The following is a 21394-nucleotide window of genomic DNA, read 5'->3' as shown; positions in this document are numbered from 1 at the left end:
ACAGATGGGAAATAAAGACACAGTGAGTAAAGGATACAGATAATCAATTTCAGATCTTTGGTATCTCAGTCCAGAATCTTAAATGATATCCAAACAATTTTCACAAAACATTATTTTTAAGCCAGTATCTTATAAATTACTGTTTAAAAGAAAAGCTTTCTTTTTAATCCAATAATACAACTTTTGATACCTTCATTATTTCATAATAATTTCATTCTTTAGAATTACCAAGCATGATGTAAATTATTGCTATAACACATTTTCTTTTTTTATCTGTGTACTCTTACACAAAATTCATATATTAGACAAAGATCCAACATTTGTACCTACTGAAGATTCTCGTTTCTGGAACTACTTGGGAAGGTGTTTGATGGGATCTTTGATTTGTTGGTTTTATTCGTTGAAAGGCAATTCTTGATATTTGGTAAATTTGTTACAGTAAAGCAGTTGCATTTACAATCATCAGTTTATCCAGGCAAGTGGACTGCCTCATGAAGTCAGAGAATGGTGTATGTTCATTAATAAAATTATTCCATATCTCCCACAGGTTTGCTTCACTCAAATGAACATTTTTATGCTTCTGTTTCATGAGTTTCATGACCCAGTTTTACAAACTAAAAACTGTACTGCTTTCTTTAACTGGTAAAACAGACTAAGATGAGCTGGGAGAGCTCACTAAAATGAATATAATTACATGAATTTTGGCTGCTTATTCCAGCTCCCATTTACAAGAAGTGAGAAGGTCTCCCAGGTGTATATTGGACACTAATGATCCAACTGCTTACTTTCATTACACATTACAGTTACAGTTGCAAATATTCTTGCTATCTACCCACCTTATTACCTCATATATAACAAACAACTAAATAAAAGCACATTGTTCTCTCAGGAATACAGCCGAATGCTTACTTTTCTTCTTTTTTTTCCATATCTTTTTTATATTTTCTTGAAAATCCCTATAATTGTATGATTTTTGAAGTTTGTTTTCTCTCATATCTAAATAGAAACCTCTGAAGTATCACAGTATTGTTGCTTACCTAACACCAACATCAGCTGTAATTAAAGTTGTAAGACAGCAACTGGAAAACTTTGCCAGAGCTTAGCTGTATTAATAGATGGTACAAAGATTGTAAACTTAATCCAAAATCATTAAAATATACAGCATTCCAAATCTTCTCTGTCTTGATAACATATTATGTCTTTGAATTGGACAAAATTAGACTCATCATTTAGCTTTCTAATTGCAACAAATTATTCAGATAAACTAAATCTGCTGTGGTCCTCAGTGCACCAACTATGAAAAAGGTGGACCCATCAGGAAGAGAAGTTTACTATAGACGAGGGAGAAGGAAAATAAAGAGCAATTAAGCACACAGAATGATGCTCTGGGGTAAAACTGAGCTGATAAACCTTGAACCAATGTCAGGAGCAGAGAGCCTACTAGGGTATGTCACTGGTATTCTGGCCCACAGGATGCTTTCTCCTTCTGCAGAGAAACAGGGTGGATTTCATTCATTTTCAAGCTGTGTAGTTCACCAATATGGAAATACAAGAATGGAAAGGAAATAATGAGCCAAAAGGCACTATTTCAGTAGCTGATAGCTCAGAAGAAATGAAAGCACAGCTGAGAGCAACAAAATAAACAAGGGCTTTGCCTCTGCACCACCCTGACACTGAGGAACTGATGCCGTTTCATTTAAAGTTCTTTTTCTTTTATTTTTGTCCTTAAATAAGAATAGAAAGAGAATAAATAATATTTTCAAATTCAAAGAAACCGTGCCAAGTTGTTATATTTTTCCAGTATGAAAAACCACTCCAGAACTACAGACCGTTAAGAGTTATGTTTATTACTACTTTGAATATTCATACTTATTTTTTAAATTCTCTGCACTGCTAATTAGGAAGACCTGCTGAATACAGATGGAAACTGCGTAACTGAGATATGTAGCACTTATTACAACATTGCCATTGAGGATGTAAAGACTTAACTGATAACAGCTCCCCATACATATTTGATAAACAGCTTGATAAGCTGCCTTTAAAAAATTTCTAAAACATCAGAAAAAACATCAGACATTAGAGCAGATATTTAACCCCTACGTACACATAAAAGCCCAATTCTACCTTGAGTACCTCAGATTTACAATAGCTTTGTTGGAATGTACAAGAAACATAGGACTGAATAAGAAAAATATGGGTACTTTCTTAGCCATAGGCATAAAATTGTACACCGACATAAATATTTGTCAAGCATTATGTCATAGAGAAACCTAGTTTCAGTTTTAAAGCAAACGATTGTATATTCTGCAATAAGAGCAGCATGAATGAGTCATTTCCATTAAAACTATGAAGCAGAATTGCCTAGCAACCAAAAAATTAATTCAGAGATTAAAATAAACACTGTGACACTGACAGAGCAACTCCTGTTCTATCCCACCAACCATAAAGACACTTAGAAAAGAGGATAGTGTTTCCTTAATACTTCTTAACAAAGGAAAAACAAACAATTTCATAAAATGAGTCATAATGGGCAAAGAATAAAACCAGTCAAAGCAATTGCATAAAGAAAATGCAAATAATTGCCCTCTTTTTTCATAACATGATTAAAAGGAAAGACATTGGAAGTTTTTTCATATTCTGACAATAGTGAACAAATTGTTGTGGAAGTTTCTACCATGTGTTCCCACTCACAAAGAGCAAATTTGTTTCATTGCATTTATTTCATGCAATTATTCCATATTTTAGTACTTAGCAGCTTGATTTCTTACAGAATTTATGTTCCTGCCTACCTGGAAAAATTCTGCAGTGCTATTACCCAGTACTACGCTGGTCAAATTACTCCTAATCACATTTCTGTGGGGAAGCTTTTCATTTATACAGTTTATCACACTGAGGTTGCTATGGAATAAAAACACTACATATTAAGGACAGTAAGTATGACTGCAGTAATTTAGTTTAATGACTGATACTCTTATATTGCTTGTTACATCTGGTCCATTGTGTAATTCATTGTCCCTGAAGGACTATGAAAATCCTAGTAAAATCATTCCTTTAGAAATAAAATAACCACATTCTGTAACAACATTGAAGTCTACTGACTTGTCAGGATGTTAAAGGAATGATTACAGACCAGCAGCTCCTGAGTAGTGGTACTTTCAGACTTCTAGTAACAGTTCATGTTTCCAGCCTGAGGTGCAGAGCTTGTATGCACTCAAAAAAAGATCAGGAATTATGAGAGGATGAACCACCAAAGGAGAAAAGTGAGATCCCAGAGGCTATCATAAGATTTAGCAACTGCAGCAGCTGCATCAAACCTACTTGAGTCTCCATTAAAAGATAATAATAAAAATAAAACAATATGAGAAATAAATCAAGACAGACAAGTAGGAATAACTGTTCTTTAGAAGGTAATTCCTCTGGCATGGACATAACTGTACTGTTCAATCAGCAAACAAAAGTGTATCTCAGCTCTGGTTGTGTATAACATTCACAAAACACACCCACCCTAGCTACAGGCATTTTAAAGTCTTGAAATCTGCACATTCCAATGACATTCAAGAAAGGCAGAGGAGCGTGAACTAGATTTTAGAAGTTAATGCTGTCAATAAATTTGTAATAAAGTCCATGTTTTCATCTTCCAGAAGGGGATGAGACAGGTAATAATGGAGGGTATCTGTTGGAAGCACAGACAATACAGATGGTATGGACATGTGTAACAGATCAAAATGAAGAAAATATTAACATTAAAATTCCCCCATGTGGAAATACATTCATAAAGCCAATAAAAGACCCCAGATGCCTGTAACAGGTTCCCTTGTTTCTTAAATATTTAATGACTGTACCAGATGGAGAGGGGTAAAAAAAAAAAAAGCCTTGTGTGATCCATTACCATAAACACAGTTGAGGTAAAAGACCTACTGACCACTAGGTAATAATTACTCCAGCGTTTTCTCTAGTGAACAGTGTTCATAAATCTAGAATAATTTTGAAAGATGACATAATTGGGAAATAGTAGACTCTATATGCTGTTGAACAGCTGAAATAAATTTACTTTATATTTTATGGCCTTTGTGCCACATGTTTTGGATGTTTTTGTAGTATTCATTTCTTAGTAAACCCATGACAATCACAGTGATAACCACCTTTTTTGATTAATTTTATCTGTATGATAGAATGGTATTATAAAACTAGAAGATACTGCTGCCAACTCTACAGATAGCTGACAACACTAACTTTTTTCCCCTTTAGGATTTTAAACAGAGCAGTTTCTAGGGCAAAAATCTCAGAAAGAAACACCCATTTTCTATGTTCACACTAGATACTGTCAGAGTCCAGAACCTTGTAATAACAGAAAGTCTTGTAATAGAACCCCAGTTCAGGAAGATTTATCAAATAGCTACTCCACTCCATCCCACAAAGCACAGGCAACTAACACACTGCTTCAGACTTGCATTAAAAGACCAAGTCTCAAATATAGTTCATTACAAAAGGACAAGGAGAAGGATAAGTCCACTGTTAGCCCTTGCACTTGCATCACAAATTTAACAAAATCAAACTCCCAGAGAGTCTTAGAAAGCAGACCATGACCATGTTGCAGAGAAAAGGTAACTAAGTCACTAGTAGCCTGTCTTGGGGGAAATTCCATCTGCACAGCAAATTTGATGGTCAGCTTGGCTAAAGCGTATGAAAAAGACACACTAGCAAAATATTTCAATACCCCTAGAAGGTCCAGTATAACCTGCCCAACAGTGAATCCAAATTCTAGTAATTCAAAGGAACAATACAAACAAAAACCCTTAAAAAATAGAACACCTAGAAAAGAATAATACTTTCTTGGAACCTGTTAACAGCCACAAGATACCTGAAAGTGTATTAATATACTGTAATACCATCAAAACAAAACAAAACCAACAAAAAAAGAAAAAAAAACAAACAACAAAATCTCCAAAACAAACAAACAAAATAGCTGATTAAAACCCCCCTCCATTCAACTTTCCTTCCAGTCTCCTCTTAGTTCCTATTGAATTGCATTGTCATATCCCCTCACAGATTTCCTGCCAAAACCTGACAGCTACATCCAAATTACTCTATGACATTGTTAGGTCTTAATCTTAAAAAATGTGCATGTGCTTACTTTTTTCTTATGTGAATACCTGGTATAAAACCAGTGGGACTGCTCACAGTGCATAACATCAAAGATGTTATAAGTCTTTGTAGGATGAGAGCCTTGGTCACTGATTTTCCAGATTCTGAAGTTACTTACATGTACAGTTTTGAGGCATTACATTCCCCTAAAATCAAGGGAAATCTATGCATTTACAAGCAAATCCTGCTCATTTCTACAGCATTGGTGTGGATGACAGTGGTCCATACTTTACTAGGACTGTGAATTTTCCAGCAAAAGGGAAGTATTATGTAGCTAACACAGTTAAGACTAAACAGAAGAAAAGTTTTATGGCTCAGAGAAGTAGATCTCAATTATGAAACCTTGGAAAACAAGGTACTGTTTACTTTTGATCTTGTTCAGCCATCTAGTTAGCTAACATGGCAATCAAATGCTTTTCAATAGCATAAGAACCACAAAGAGAATTTATGGATGTACATAAAGAACTGCGACCTAGTACTAAGAGGAAAGGCAAGGGGGAAAGCATGGTTATGCTTATTTATAGTGTTAAAAGTGTATGCTGATCAGAAGTAGGGGTCAGCTTCTCAGTAAGAAATTAGAAGGCTGAGAAAGTCTCTGAAGACAATTGTACTGCTAATTAAAGGATCACAAGAAATAGTAAAAGCATTTTATACAGCTAACAGACTATCTCATGAGAAAGTAAATCACTGTATTTGTGTCTTTCAGCTGCAAATGTAAGTTCCTCGTCTAGATAGGAGTGGCTTATCAACAAGTCATGAACAAACTCAAACCATGTTAAGTGGGAAGCATTTTATGCTAAAGTTACTCAGTTCAGAAGTCAATAATACAACATTCAATAATATAATTGAATACATTTATGAACAACACAGTGACCAGTAGTCAATGGTCCCTTTCTCAAAGCAATTTCAGATGTTTACTTTTTTACTCAGTTATGCATATTGAGTTACTATTTACAATGACTTAGCAACCTACAACCCCCATACGTTCATGTATTGATATGCAACCTTTATGAAAAACAATATCCTTTGAAAGTTTATAAATTCTTTTGTGCCATATGCAGAATTCAAAATGCTATTGGTTTTACCATTATTATTGTCAGTAAAAATAAAAGGCTCATCACACACATCTGCTCAATTAGGATTTTTCAGAATGGACTAATCCAACAGCCAGAGAGGTTGAATCTCGGCTCACTGCACCCAATAGCAGCTACTACATCTCCTTTCTTCTAATGCTGCTACCTGACCTGTTTAACATTGTACTCAGATAGGGCACAGAAGCATTTGTCTTCTTCAAGTGGCAGCAGCACCTTCTGCTCAGTTGTTACGTTCCTCCTTCTCCATTGAAAAGGGAGTATATCAAATGTAGGCTTCCCAGAGACCAGATCCAGTCTCCAAATTGTGCCATGAGCATGGTAAATAAATGATGCAGAAAAACGTAGTTGGAAAGAAGGATCTCAAGAGGCTGGAGAGATGGACAGAGACGAACATTTTGAAATTCAGCACAGGCAAGTGTAGGGTCCTACACCTGGAGAGGAACAACCCCCAGGCACCAGCACAGGCTAAGGACTGACCTTCTGGGAAGTAGCTCTGCAGAGAAGGACCTGGGGGTCCTAGTGAACAATAAAAGTTGTCCAAGAACTAACAGTGTACCCTTTTGGCCAAGAAGTCAAATGGTATCCTGGGTTGTTTTAGGTAGAACATTGCCAGCAAGTCAAGGGAGGCAATGCTCCCTCTGTACTTAGCCCTAGTGAGGCCTCATTTGAAGGGCTGTGTCCATTCTGGCCTCCCCAGTACAAGAGAGACATGGAGCAAGTCCAGCCTTTTTGGCCTTATGGGTCAAAATGTACACCTTTGTTTTTCCTAAAAGACCAAGAACATGACTAGGTAAACCCCAAAATATAAGAGCAACAAAGACTGTCTGCAAGTTTCTTTGGGGCTTTATATAAATCACCATAATATCTAAAATCTGGACTTCTTTTCTTTCTCCCCCTCAAAACGTATCAGAAAGAAAACCACTCAAACTGCAACTGTTTATCAATGTGAAAGGTTAAAGAATAGTCTTAAGATGCTGGATTTATTTACTGATACAACAGGAAAAAAAGAGCCAGCAGCAGTGCTAACTGACATGCCTTCCACCTCTAGTGCAGACTTGGAGAGTTCATTTCTGGCACCTGTACAGTATTTTGTGCATCACAGTCCAGATACTTCTCATCATACTAGAAAAACTTAGCACAGCATCAACTTCTGCATACAGATTCTAACTTGTAAGTCCCAAAGTATTCAAGATACTACTACTAGTAACTTGCACTTTGTCAGAGCAGCAAGTTTTGAAAGGTTGAGGGTTGTTTGGGGTGAGATGTGTCATATGAGAGTAAAAGATGAAGAACAAACAGTTTGGAAGATGGAAGCAAAGCACAATGAAATGTATGCCTCGGCTTTCTTCTGAAGAGGTAAGTATCAGACCTCTGTTCTATCCAAGTGTAGAGATGAGTACCTGGTTTGGATAGGTTTCATCATCTACCCCTGACCAAAACCATGAGACCATAAGCTCAGGATCTACTCCTATATAAAAATATACAATCCTAAACACTTACTATGGATGAATGTGTCCTCACTTGAGAGCTGCAATGAGACACCCCAAGATTTTCCCATGGTTGTTTTCTGAAGGCTTTTAAACTGATTCAAAATTATGCCAGCTGCTTACTGTTGCATACAGTTTAATAGACAAGATTTGGTGGGAAGTAGGGGGGTGGCAGGCTTTGACTTACATAAAGAAAGCTAAGCTGATTCAGCAATAGTAGATGGTGCCACTACACTGTGGAGCCTCCCACACTGGCTACATCACCTTGCTAAGCAAAGGTACGCAGTACCAGCTTCCTTCACCAGAGAAACTAGGCCAACAGGTCAGCCATGATAACTCTTTTCCATGGATATACTTTTCCAAGAGAATCTTTCCTGTCTCTCATTACTTTAAGATAAAATCAGACTTGCTCTCCTTCTTTCTAGCATTTATGCATAACTTCAAAATAGTTAGAAACTGCCCACACCTATAATATACCCATACTAATATTACAATAGTACCACAGTAGCCACGAACATAGAGTGGCTGCTGTTTTACCTGGGGGGGGGAAAACATGTTTAACTTCCATGCTCACTATTTTGAAAAAATAACCTGAATTTATGCTCCTTCTGTAAAGATGTTCAAGTGTTTATTTACTAACATTAATCTCCAAATATCAATTCAGTACTATTCTGCTGAGATTACATGTGCTTTGCTTGGGTTTTATTTTAAGTTTAAAGTTATTGAAATTTGTATCATTATATCAATACCATAAGGGCTTTTTGGTTTTGTTGTTTGTTGGGTGTTTTTTTTTTTTTGGGGGGGGGTCTTTTTTTTTCTTGAAAGACTAAAATATAAAGATTTGGAAGCAATTTTAAAAAATTCCACCTTAAAACACATTTTATATTTCAAGAAACCCCTAAAATTTTCATCAAGGCCCTCTATAGGCCTTCTCTGAAAGACCACACTTTAGTACCTCTCATTCATTCGACTCTAATATTGTCTTCCTCTATTGCCATATCAATTTCAAACTTCTGAACACTGCCAAATGTATTTCAAATAATAGCTCTTGTTCTTTTCTCTTTTTTTTATCATATTGCTTTTCTTCAACCTCTGTCAATACAATCATCTCTACTTTTTTCCTCACTGTCTTCATGTGAAGCAATCCATGCTTAAGCACTTCACTATGCTTCAAAGCTCTCTTTAAATTCCTCCTTAATGTCCACTTTTACCTATATGAAACTATCCTACTGCAGTTTGAGAAGCAGAATGTGATCATTTATGACTTAATTAATAAATATGCAGCACTTGTCGTTTTATATTGCAGAAGAAATTTAAAAATGTTGCAGAATTTTATTTCCATGCCTTCCAGGTGCCAAAAAAAAGTGCTTCCACAGAAAACTGAAAAGCAGGACAGAAGTCACAATGAGCTATGTTTTATAAAACACACACTTGGGGTACAAATGGCAAGATACTGACAAGCAAGGAATGCTCACTGGAACTCCAAATACTATATTTTTCTTGAACTTTATTTTTAGTAGCACCTGCCTGCAAAGCTTATATGTCAAATATGCAGCAAATTCACCTTTTGATGAAATTTAGTTTTATACAAGAACTGCAGCAAATCCACTGCCTCCTCACATCACATTAAAAATATAGATTTTTATTTTAAATCAATACTAAACTTATTGTGATATCTATTTGCTGTACAAAGTTATATTGGTGTCATTACTTGGGAAAAAAAAACTTTCAATATGTGAACCAAATAATTATTCAGAAATTGTCAAAGTGTCCACTATCAGGGATATTATAAATGTAACGAGAAGAGTAATTCTTACAATCAGTAGTAGTTGGTGATATTTTAGCAACTGTTATTTGGAACAATGTTATTCCAGATGGTTGTAATATAAGTTTTGCAAGGACTACTGAAGTCCTACGTGACGACTAGTAAGACAGAGATAAAAATAGTAGGGAAAGAGGGAGAAGAGAGAAGATTTAGCCTTCTTGATACAAGTGTATTGTAGAACTAGTTGGCATTGACAAGCTAACAGAATACTTAAGCCATTTTTTGTCAGTGCCCTTGCTTCACAAGGCCTTAGAGCATATGTGTACAAAAATTCACAGTTCTGATGGTTAATCCCTATTTCATATTTATCTTTGGCTCTCATAATTTTTATGCTCTCAGTCTGATCTCTCTGCAGCTGAGAAAATGACAAGACTTATTTCACATTCCTTCCATACTGGAGCTGAAAACTCTGTAATTCCCAGCCTCTCCCCCCCCGAGCAAAAGACTTGTGACAACACATCAATGTTGGCCTGTGTCAGGAATCAATCATGTGGTAAGATATCTGCAGCAATTGTGCATTTTAGTTGCATGAGTTGGCTGAAAATTCTCAAAGAGATTAGGCAGTAGAATATTAACTGAAAAAATATTTTATATAAGAGCAATATTACACCTTTGCTTTTTTTGCATTCTGATTTTCAATGGCCATCAGGTGATTATGTGCTTTATGGTTTTACAAAGCCATACACAGCATCTATAATCTGAAGCAGAACAGCCCAAAAATGTGGTTTTGTTTTAGTTTTTTCTTCTTATTTTCTACTTAACTCTCCATATAGAACTATTAGGAGGAAAAAACCCAAACATATTCTCATCTGTTTATATAGGAAGAATTGCCAGTTCAGAACTACTGTTCCAAGAAAGCAAATGTTGTTATGTAAAGACAACAGTATTCCATTCGTTCTTCCATCTTCAATTTTAGTGCAATGGTAAGCAATTCAAACAGGTTAAAAATTGCATTTACAAAATTGTTTAAGGTGCTTATCTAAAAGGAATGCATAGTCATAATATAAAATGAGTATATTTTTAGACATTAATCAATCTATTAATCTTTGTCCACAAGGAACCTAAGCACTAAGCTGAACCAAATTTTTTTTTGCTATATTGTTTTGTCATTACCAAATGCTTATTTTTTTAGAGTAATTAGAATCTGCAAAATACTCCTTTTCCCCCTAAAGTGAGCCATTAGATTCACAAACTGTAGCAAAAGCTTTTCATAAATTTATATTGTTGGTTTGATATAGTATTTTTTCAAGAATTAGTATACATTAATCATTTAAAATATATTCAACCCTTTTTTAAGCATTTACATCTCTTATTTAGTAAGTTTCTTATTTCTAAAATAGTTTATTTATGAAACTGACAAACAAGTGTCAAAATACCATGAAGACTTAAATTCTTACACATTAAACTGAGGATTCCATCTGCCATAGGGGAGCAGTAATACTTTTTACCCTGTGAGAATGTATCTAAAAGTATAACTAGGTCTTATTAATCCTGGATTTTCATGCCTCTGACTAGTATGATATTAAGCCTGTAAGAAACACAAAGTTCTCTACTCTTCCCAGAGACATTTTAATGTTAAAGATTAAATAAGCAAGAAAGACTGAATTTTTTACATCATTATCTGTGATTAAAAGCCTAATGTATTGAATAATAACGTATGTTCAAATTACAGCTCTGGAACTCACTGCTCCCAATATAAACATATTAAATAAGGTAGTCTAAGGTTACTACATAAAGGAGAATATCTCTTACAATATTAGAACAATTAACTTCAATTTTAGATTTAATGTTATTACATTTTTCTTTAATAAACCTTATTGATTAACTATTAAGGAGCATTAAACAGGAAATATAGTGATATATTTTGCCAGATGCTAAAATTTACTTCCATATTTGACATTGATCAAGAAGACAAATTATTTACTTTGATAGTGACTTTTTGGTTGTCAAGTGAGGATTTTATCTGACACACACATTTAAGAACAGGCAACATTAAACATAATGAATATTAAGAGCATCCTACTCTGAAGTAGCCTGTAAAAATCCAATCTGAACAAAGAAATCCAATCTTGGCAACTAAAAGTGGAATTGAAAATACATTTCTGAAGCAAATAGAGATTGACCTCTGACCACCATGTTTTCTTTAAGAATCAAATGTTGCAAATCCAGGTTTTGTATGAAGAACACTAGCCAGCAAAAGTTTACTACTTCCTACTTGGAAGGCTAAATTTAAAAACTGTTTCCAAATTACTCACCAAACTGATTGTAGTTCAGGGGTCTTATGAGATTAGGCAGAGTACTGACAATGTGAAAAAAAAAAGTCTAACTGAAGATACAAGCATGGCTCACAGTTAGCATGGCATTTACATTAAGGAAGAAAATAACTTCTTGGTTTTATTTACAAGTATAGTCATCCAAGAAAGTCCAAAATATTAAGACTTGTTCTTCTTTATTTTAACCAACTTTCTAAAGATACTAAATATGAAACTGGACAATTGTTCTCTCTTAGAGGTAAATAAAAAGATTTAGAAGACTAATTTGCAAAAGATGCCAGCAGTGCTTTTACTACGGGCTGATGGCCTATAGCTTAATATAAAATAAAAATCTAACCTTTCATCTAGTCTATAGTACCCTACTAATTCAGAGTCTGCCATTTTCCAAAAAGCACTGACACAAGAGGAAGCAATTCAAGCAGAGACTCTGTGTACATATTACTGATAGCATCCTAGACTCCTGAATTTCTTCTAAAAGTCTGCTTAAAGTTCTCCTTTGCTGGCATGCTGTGTAACAAACAAAAAAAGCTTTTATAATAGGCCACAAAAACACTTAATTCATTAGTGCAGATCAAATACACACTCATTTATTTTCTAGGAGTCAAACATTTCTTTTCACAATTTTTTTTTTCTTTTTTGCTATCCTACCAGTGGAACCTTATCTTTTTTTTGTTAGGTTTACTATAGCCAAGAGAGCATTGCAAAATTTAGATCTTCCTCATGTTTACTAGTGCACAAACACAGATGCTCCATCCACTCCAGTGAGTTTATTTCATAAAGGAATTCAGAACACAAAATGAAGTTACGGATGAACCATAAACCCACACATTTATCTTCAATTTACTGCAAATGGCATGTCTTGATGTGCTACAGAATGCTTCTTTTTTCTGAAATAGGTATGTAGTGAGAATGAAAAATCCCAAACTCCACTGTGCCGAGTCCCACACAATGCAAAAAAATACAGTGCCTGCCCTCTGAGAAGTTTTCTGTTGGAATGAAGGACTGGTGTTGGGGACACCATTGCAACCTGTTCTGCAGGAACTGCACTGATACCTTTCGCCACATAGCAAAGCAAACAGTTTGACGTCATTGTCTTTCAAATACTAGCAGCTGAGACCAACCACTGACACATGCAAATTTATACATGAGGTTTTAAAAATTAGTATGCATCCCTAAAGACATCAGTGAAACTTCTGCTTTTAAATGGAGCTGATAACTTTTTGAAAAATAAACCAAATAAATCATAGAATCATAGAACAGTTAGGGTTGGAAAGGACCTTAAGATCATCAAGTTCCAACACCCCTGCCTCGGGCAGGGACACCTCGCTCTAAACCATATCATCCAAGGCCTCATCCAACCTAGCCTTGAACACTGCCAGGGATGAAGCATTCACAACTTCCCTGGACAACCTATTCCAGTGCCTCACCACCCTAACAGGAAAGAATTTCCTCCTTATATCCAATCTAAACTTCCCCTGTTTAAGTTTTAACCCATTACCCCTTGTCCTATCACTACAGTCCCTAATGAAGAGTCCATCCCCAGCATCCCTATATGCCCCCTTCAGATACTGGAAGGCTGCTATGAGGTCTCCACGCAGCCTTCTCTTCTCCAGGCTGAACAGCCCCAACTTTCTCAGCCGATCTTCATATGGGAGGTGCTCCAGTCCCCTGATCATTCTCGTGGCCCTCCTCTGGACTTGCTCCAACAGTTCCCTGTCCTTTTTATGTTGAGGACACCAGAACTGCACACAATACTCCAAGTGAGGTCTCACAAGAGCAGAGTAGAGGGGCAGGATCACCTCCTTCGACCTGCTGGTCACGCTCCTTTTGATGCAGCCCAGGATACGGTTGGCTTTCTGGGCTGCAAGCGCACACTGCTGGCTCATGTTAATTTTCTCATCGACCAGCACCCCCAAGTCCTTCTCTGCAGGGCTGCTCTGAATCTCTTCTCTGCCCAGCCTGTAGCTGTGTCTGGGATTGCTCCGACCCAGGTGTAGGACCTTGCACTTGGCATGGTTAAACTTCATGAGGTTGGCATCAGCCAAATTACAAGCTTTAGTTATCCTGGGTTTTCCAGCCAGCAAATTTGCAATCAAAACTCTTAGTGTGTTACAGTTCTAGCCATGTAACATAATGTCAGTATTATGGAAATTGTGAACAGGTTGATATTTCTAGGATGTTATGACTTTTTACTTTATTACAATATACTCTAGTTTTCACACATAACTTAATTTCAGCCAGAGTTTCTATACACTTTCAGTTCTTGGGCAGCACAGTCAGCTATATAGCAAATACCTTTGAAACCTCCTCCCCAACCTCTACCAGCTTGCAAGTGAAGGTAATGTGGTATCAAATTAAAAAAAAGGAAGATAACAAGTCTTCTCATACTTTAAAACAGAACATTAATGAATAAATTTATATTTGATTAAATTTTTTACAGCTTTATATATGAAAACTGCTGGACAGCAGCATTATCTCAGTTTACCATATTAAGGATACTGATCTTAAGAAGAAACAATGATTTCCAAGACCAATAGGAAGAAAAGGGGAAGGGGAGTGGAATGTCCATTCCTGTTTCCTAATCATTACGACAAATTATACAGTTTCTAGTAAGTCAGTATTTTCAGGAAACAAATATATCTCCCTACTGACAATTTTCCAAGGTACAGCCATTAACAAATCATAAGTGTTAAACACTAGAACGTACAGAGATTGTGTGGGGAAAAAGATCGTTATTTGGAGCCATTATGGTAAGAATTATGTCTGCATTTATCGGTACCTTACTGCATAAAATTATCTAAAATAACAGAATTTCCAAATCTGTAAGCCTTTGATTAGAACTATATTTATGGTACTTATGAAATGCATCAACATGAAACTATTCACTTCCATCATGGCTGATAAGAAGACGTAATGCTGTTCAGTGGGAGGTTCAAAGCATCTGCTGTGAAGAGCATAGGAGTTGATAAGCAGTGACAATTTATACTCCCATTGATTTTGTAGAAAGCAGAGGAGAAAGAAACAGTTCCACTCAAGATGGCAGGAGGACAAAAATTGGAACATATGAATTACAATTAAACTTGCCTGGACGCTACAGTTAGAAAAGCTAGTCCAGATGACCTGGAACTATACTATGGATATTAAGTAAACACAAAATGTATAATCATGCTAAATTAAAGCAAAAAATCCCCAGAAACTACAAAACGTTAAGTATGAAGTCATACTAATAGCAGTCAATATTTTTCAAAGTGCAAACCTTCAAGAAATCCATTTCATAATCATCTCTATACTTCACTATAATTCAAAAAGCTACATTCAAGCACCTCCCAAAATTAAAATAGTTTTTAATTTTCTTCCTTGATTGGGAATAATTTTATTCAAACTCTAAATGCATTTTAAAAGTTGGCATAATCTGAACATGATATGTTGACATCACCAGTTGTCAGGTATGGTCATAGCAACTAAGCAGCATCCCCTTCCACACCAATAAGGAAAAATATACATAATTTGTGAGCTCTTAACATTCTCCTGTGTCTGTCTGTGATGACAGCTGGGTACCCCTAAAGGGAAAAAAGGCTGAACACATGGCATTGTAAATGGGAGGTGGGGGATAAGTAGTGTTAGCTGTTGTAATCACACTATCAATCACACCATTTTGAGAGGCTATTGGTCATTCAGATGCTTATCATATGAACAATGATGATACAGTTTATCAATAACAACATGTTCTTTTAATACACAGAGCTATTTAATTTTTCTCTGTTTTTTTCTTTTTTCTCTTTAATAAAAAATATTAAGGATTTTGAATTTCACACTTTATTTTCAGTACCACTCAGTAACAATAAAAGTATTTTGATTCAGTGGTTAAACAATTCAATTCACCCTCTTTAAGAGGGGAAAAAAATGCATTCAAACTTTAAAAACAAAAAGCATGTCTTCAATTCATAAATGTAAAGCACAATAGATAATTTGAACCATACAAGATTATTGATTTTACCTTCAGAAATAAACAAACCCAAAATAAAACCCCACTGAACTGCCTTGTACTTTCCCTTATTTCTGCCACTTGCAAGTAATAAAATTCAACCAGAGAAACTGCTGAAATCACCGACCAGATACTAATCTATTAATTTCTAAATATAAGTATGCCCCACACAGAGAAGGGGCACATATATCCTCCTTCAGTCTTATTATGACTAATGTGCATCTATATCAAGTCAAGTCCATAAACAATTCAAAGCTGCATTCTGTCTAAATGGGTCACTTATAATGAGAAAGTATGACATTTACATATAAAAAGCAGATTGATCAGGGAGCAGAAAAACAGAATATGGCATCAGTGCAGAAAAATATGCCTTTACAGGAATTTTATATCAAATGAATGTGAGTTCCTAAATCCTCCTTAAAAATAGAAATGAATTAAAAATAAATGGAAAAATGAAAAGTATACATGATTTAATGTAGCCAGTAATCACCAAGATTGCCTTTTGTGATTGCAGTAAACTAAAATAAAAAAAAAAACCAAACCCTTGCTTCCTTTCATTACTGTAATGTGACTTCTATAGCATAACGCTTAAGTGAAAAGACTAAACCCTTTATATGTCTCAGAGATTCACAAATTAATAAACAGTCTGCACAATTTTAAATTGCACTTTTAAGTGTTAACACATCCAATAACATTAAGCTATTTTCAACTTAACCAGAAACAGTGGAACAGAAATGCTCTGAACATGCTGCTTACATCTGTCTAGAGCATTTCAATTGCAACGTGCAAAATGGATTTCAGCAAAAATGCAAATATATACCATGCAAATATTAGAACTATAGCAAGTCTGCTTCAACACACCATAAAACAGCAGTGGAGAAAAGGCAGAAGGAAATTTCAGTACTGCCTAAATATATTCAAAATATACCCCATGTCTTTGTTCAGTCTGGACTCTCATTCAAGGTGTAAATACTGGTTACATTGTTAGATATCAACTGCAACTGGGTCCAAATACTGTGTGAGTAGCTCTCTCATAGTTCACACTATTCTCCCTTGACCCAGCTAGACAAGCGTGAAAACATGAAATAAATGAAGGTTAACAAAGACTGGTCTGGGAAGCAGGTTGCATTAAATGCTTTCTGCGATTCTGTGAATATTATTAGCATAGATGTAAAATTCACTCTTTAGCTTGATTAATACTAAATATCACATAACAATCACCATATTAATGCTAAGTCCTATTGCAGAAGGCAAATGAATTAAATGGTATAAAAATAAGGGAAAAAATAATAAAAAAATCTTTCCCCATCTGCCACAAAGATATTCACAAACCTTACATCATGCTGCAAAAGCAAATAAGAAACTGCAAAATAATAATCTCCTTACAAAGAGAAAACAATTTTAGCACAATACCTTTCTGTGTTTGTCCCTCTTCCATATTCTCTTCCATGGCTACCTTTCTTCACTAGAAACAGCTACAGAGAATTAATCAAAAGCTTCAGTCAGATGTAGGAAAAAGTGTGGATTTTTTTTCCCTGGGAAGCTCCAACAGCAGAGGCTTAGTCAAGTCCTCAGAGCTTAGCTAAGGCTCCCTCACTCTCCTTGTTTGCTTGGAGACAGGCTGTCAAGTGTAATTTCATTCAAATTACTCTTCCGTGAAGATTATCAATTTTTCTTCTCAAAGCTGCCCATTGTGTACCACTGTAAGCAGGTATTCAAATGAACAGCCCCTGAATTTTGGGGGGAAATTTGGTCTGAGCCCTTATGGCAGTAACACCGATTCATAAGCCTCACTTAGCATATAAAATGGAGAAAAGAAATTGAGGTTTGTATTGAAATCTGTGTTTTAAATTGGAAGCTGGCTGGTCTGAAAACAGATGGAGGGGTGCCCTCCTAACGGGAAGCAGACCACCAACCCATAATTCCCCCTATTTGCCACTGAAGTGGGAAAGCCCAGATGCCTGTGGGTTCTTTATGCTGTATTACTTCACTCTCTCTCTCTCTCCCACCCACCCACACCTCCCCCCCCCCCCCAGCTCCTCCTTCTGTATCAGCACATTTAAGAATAATATGACTCTTCATTTCCCTCCATCTCATATATCTGTATCATCTGGAACTAACAACAAATATACACTATTACCTTATAATGTTCTAGCCAACATCTTTATAACTACCATTTTGTATGCAACTGTGTTTATACACACATACAAGCACAATTTAATGCATACCACTAACCACTGCAAATCAAATGCACCCTACACATTATTTGTCAGTGTCACAGTAAACAGGAATTTAGGGGCAGTTCAGCAATTTAAAACAGTCCTTGCATCATTTTTTTTCCTGATTGCTAATATCCAAAATTAGCTGTATACTTCAAATCACTATCAAAAACCCTGGACCTTCCTAAAATGGTGCAGCACCCAATGTGGGTATGTATGTCAGGAAGCACATACAAACACACTGTTATGAATTTACTCAGGAAAAGCATAGGTTAAATACACTGTGAGGGCACCTACTAATTTGGGGAGCTCTGCAGTCTGATTTGGAATGCAAATTGGACGCTGCAGTCTAGCAATAAATTAGCATTTTTGTACCTAAGTCTACAGAGTAATGTAACATCATTTCAAGTCTTTCATTATTTCACCAAGACTGCAATTAGAACACAAGTCCAATTTTTCTTTACAGTTTTTATTTCTCATCTTCTGGGGAAAAAACTGACTAAAACTTACTCCCCAGAAAACCTACTAAGGTAGAAAATCCGTATTTACATATAAATATCCATTACTTTATGTTATCTAAATAGATTGACTTAGTGTTATCTTCCAAGTCTCAAAAAAATCCCCCAAAAAAACAAAAACAAAACATCCCAAAAGAAACACAAAGTTTTCTTGGTTGCTTGATTGGGATTTTTTGCTTATTGGTTTGTTTGGGTTTTTTTTTTTTTTCCTCTATATAAATCTATTCAAATGTGGTTCATAAGAGAATATATGTTTTATACATAAATTTAAATTTTTGTGTATATATAATTAAATAGCAGAATGCATATTTATTTTGCTAACCTATGCATTTCCTTCTCCTTTTTTCCTTTTTAATTCACCTTTCTAGGGTTCTGTTTTCTAACTGAAGAACAATGATTAGTTGTCTTAGTTCTCAGATCATAGAATCATAGAATAGTTAGGGCTGGAAAGGACCTTAAGATCATCTAGTTTCAACCCCCCTACCATGGGCAGGGACACCTCACACTAGACCTCACACTAGACCATGTCACCCAAGGCTCTGTCCAATCTGGCCTTCAACACTGCCAGGATCCAACTGATCATTTCAAAATCAACACATTGTGACTGCCACTACAAATGGGAGTGCAGCAACATCACAGCATTTAAGTACCTTCCATCTTTCTAGGAATTACTCTTTCATTTAGGTTTAAAAGGAAAAAAAAATAGTATAGTTCCTCTAAACTTGAAGATCTCCTGTGTCTCTCCTGATATATTTTCTTTTCAAAGTATTTTCTTACATATATGTTAATATATCTTCATATTTTAAAAAGTGTCTGGCAAATATTTCACTTAGGGTGGCAATCACTTCTAAGCTTTGTTTCTTGATAATACCAAATAATTAAGCTACCTCTTTAACACTGATGTTCACAACAGAGGAATCTGCACATTGCTTATGAAACCAAATGACCTTTTTCCTTCAAACAATCATACAAGCTTCATTTTAATATAAAAAGTATTTTAAAAGAATCGCTGTAAAAGGATAACTGGCATAGGATATAATAAGCACTGTACAACATGAGTGCCTTATAATAAAATAAGAAACAACTTAATAAAGAGAGAGAACTGCAAAGGAAGTAGGATCAGAAGAAAACCAAGGCATAGTACACAACATTTAGTTAAACTGTAGAACTTGCGTAGTAGGGAACTTGTAATTAAGCAGGGTCTTGAACAGGGGAAAAAAACCAAAAGAGCAAGGAGAATCTGAATCACAAAGATTGATGGATATGAAGATGCACCTCTGGACCCTGAGCTGCAAATCATTGGAGAGTAGAAGACTATTTTATGGAAAAGTTTTATCTTTTTCTTATACTACTTCCTAGACAGTCTGCTTTTGGACACAAGCATATGAGAACTTGGGCTAAGTAAGTGCTTGGTCTAGTCCCTACTATGGTCATTTTCAAATCAGGTTCACACAAACCTTAATTTTAATGATAGGGTTTTTAACTTCCTAAAAAGCTTACACTCATATGTCAGAGGTTAAGATGAAACCACAGTAACAGCTTTGAGCTTCCCCCCCACTCCCTGCAATAATCCATTTTTCTGTGTGGATATTATTGCCATAAAGGTACTAATAGCTCCTCCTGTTAAACATCAACTCCTCCAAAGTACATAAGTGTCAAAGCTCCTTCTTAAGAGGACTCTCCTGATTAGTTTGAGAGAGAGAGAGAGAGAGAGAGAGAGAGAGCAAGAGAGAGAGCCTGCATTTTATTAAGATATTAATGTTAAAACAGAAAACTGCCTCCTAGATATTTCTTTAAAAAGTGTCCCCAGGACCTTACAAAACAAAATTATGAATAGGTGTTAATCCTAAAAATAAAAAAAATAAAAAAATTAGAAAGAAAAAGCTCTGCACCTGTTAAAACAAAGTAAACCAGAAAATGAAAACTTTATGTGATTTTCTAATCAGCAGCCACAGAAGCTTTTTTCTCCAGCATCCTGTGAAACATGTTTTCCACCAGCGATATACAAACTACTTTAAAAGCATACCCAGAAACTACCCAAGCTGCTAATCTTCTTTTTCTCGGCACAATTCTGCGCAGAAGGAAACTATTCTAGTAGTAACTACACACTTTATTACATTTAGACAGAACTCTAAAATTCCTTCCTAATGTGAACTGAGGTAGTTGGTGGAAGTCTTCATTGGACAACCATGCCAATTGCAAATGGCAAGGCAAGACAGAACATCCAACTGTATAATGAGACTAAACAGTTAATCAAGAGAATAACTGGAAGCTGATGACATTAACAGATCCCCTGGTATCCCTTATGGTATTATGAAATGCAGTTGAGCACTTGCAGCTTTGAACAGCATAAGCCACCTGACTTTACTCCCAGTTTTTTATGTTCTTCAAATCAGTTTATCAGTTTACAATGTTATTTATGTTGCCAAAACTACTACCTCTCTAACAGAGCAAAAAAAATCAAGAGACAGATCAAACTACCCCAGCTATGTTGCAACAATTTGCTTAGGACTGTATGAACAAGTTGTGATAGATCTGTGGAATGAAGCTATACCCATTCTTTGTGTTTCAGGGGGGTTCTTTTCACACTAATGGCAGTCAGGTCCCACAGACTGGCTGTCCTTTAGCAGCCGGGGCAGCATAAAGTGAAATCCTGGAAAGTATGTTCTGGATTCATTATATGAAAAATAACTTACATTTTTAGAGAATATTCTGTGATACAACCAGAATGCAGCAGGTGGGAAAAATTGGGACATTCACTTCAAAAGCTTACTCCTAAACTCATCAAAACAGTAACATTGATGTACAGGTAGCAATTAGTTTACAAAAATTAGGCAGCAGATTATGG

General features: G+C 35.7%; 1 protein-coding gene across 1 annotated transcript in view; it reads right to left on the bottom strand.

Moving 5' to 3' along the window:
• Positions 1–17798, bottom strand: part of GPM6A (glycoprotein M6A) — a 117252-nt gene extending 99454 nt beyond the window's left edge. Inside the window, exon 1 of the mRNA XM_061372407.1 lies at positions 17223–17798. Within this exon, the coding sequence (XP_061228391.1) occupies positions 17223–17259 (37 nt within the window). The 5' untranslated portion in view covers positions 17260–17798. The remainder of the gene's footprint in view (positions 1–17222) is intronic.
• Between the last annotated feature and the right edge of the window lie 3596 nt (positions 17799–21394).

Source organism: Neopsephotus bourkii, unplaced genomic scaffold (genome assembly GCF_033783945.1).
Source record: "Neopsephotus bourkii isolate Nb327-2 ecotype Australia unplaced genomic scaffold, CSIRO-AGI_Nbou_v1 NB_168, whole genome shotgun sequence".
In the NCBI taxonomy this organism is placed as follows: domain Eukaryota; kingdom Metazoa; phylum Chordata; class Aves; order Psittaciformes; family Psittacidae; genus Neopsephotus; species Neopsephotus bourkii.
This window is presented reverse-complemented; position numbering and strand designations above follow the sequence as displayed.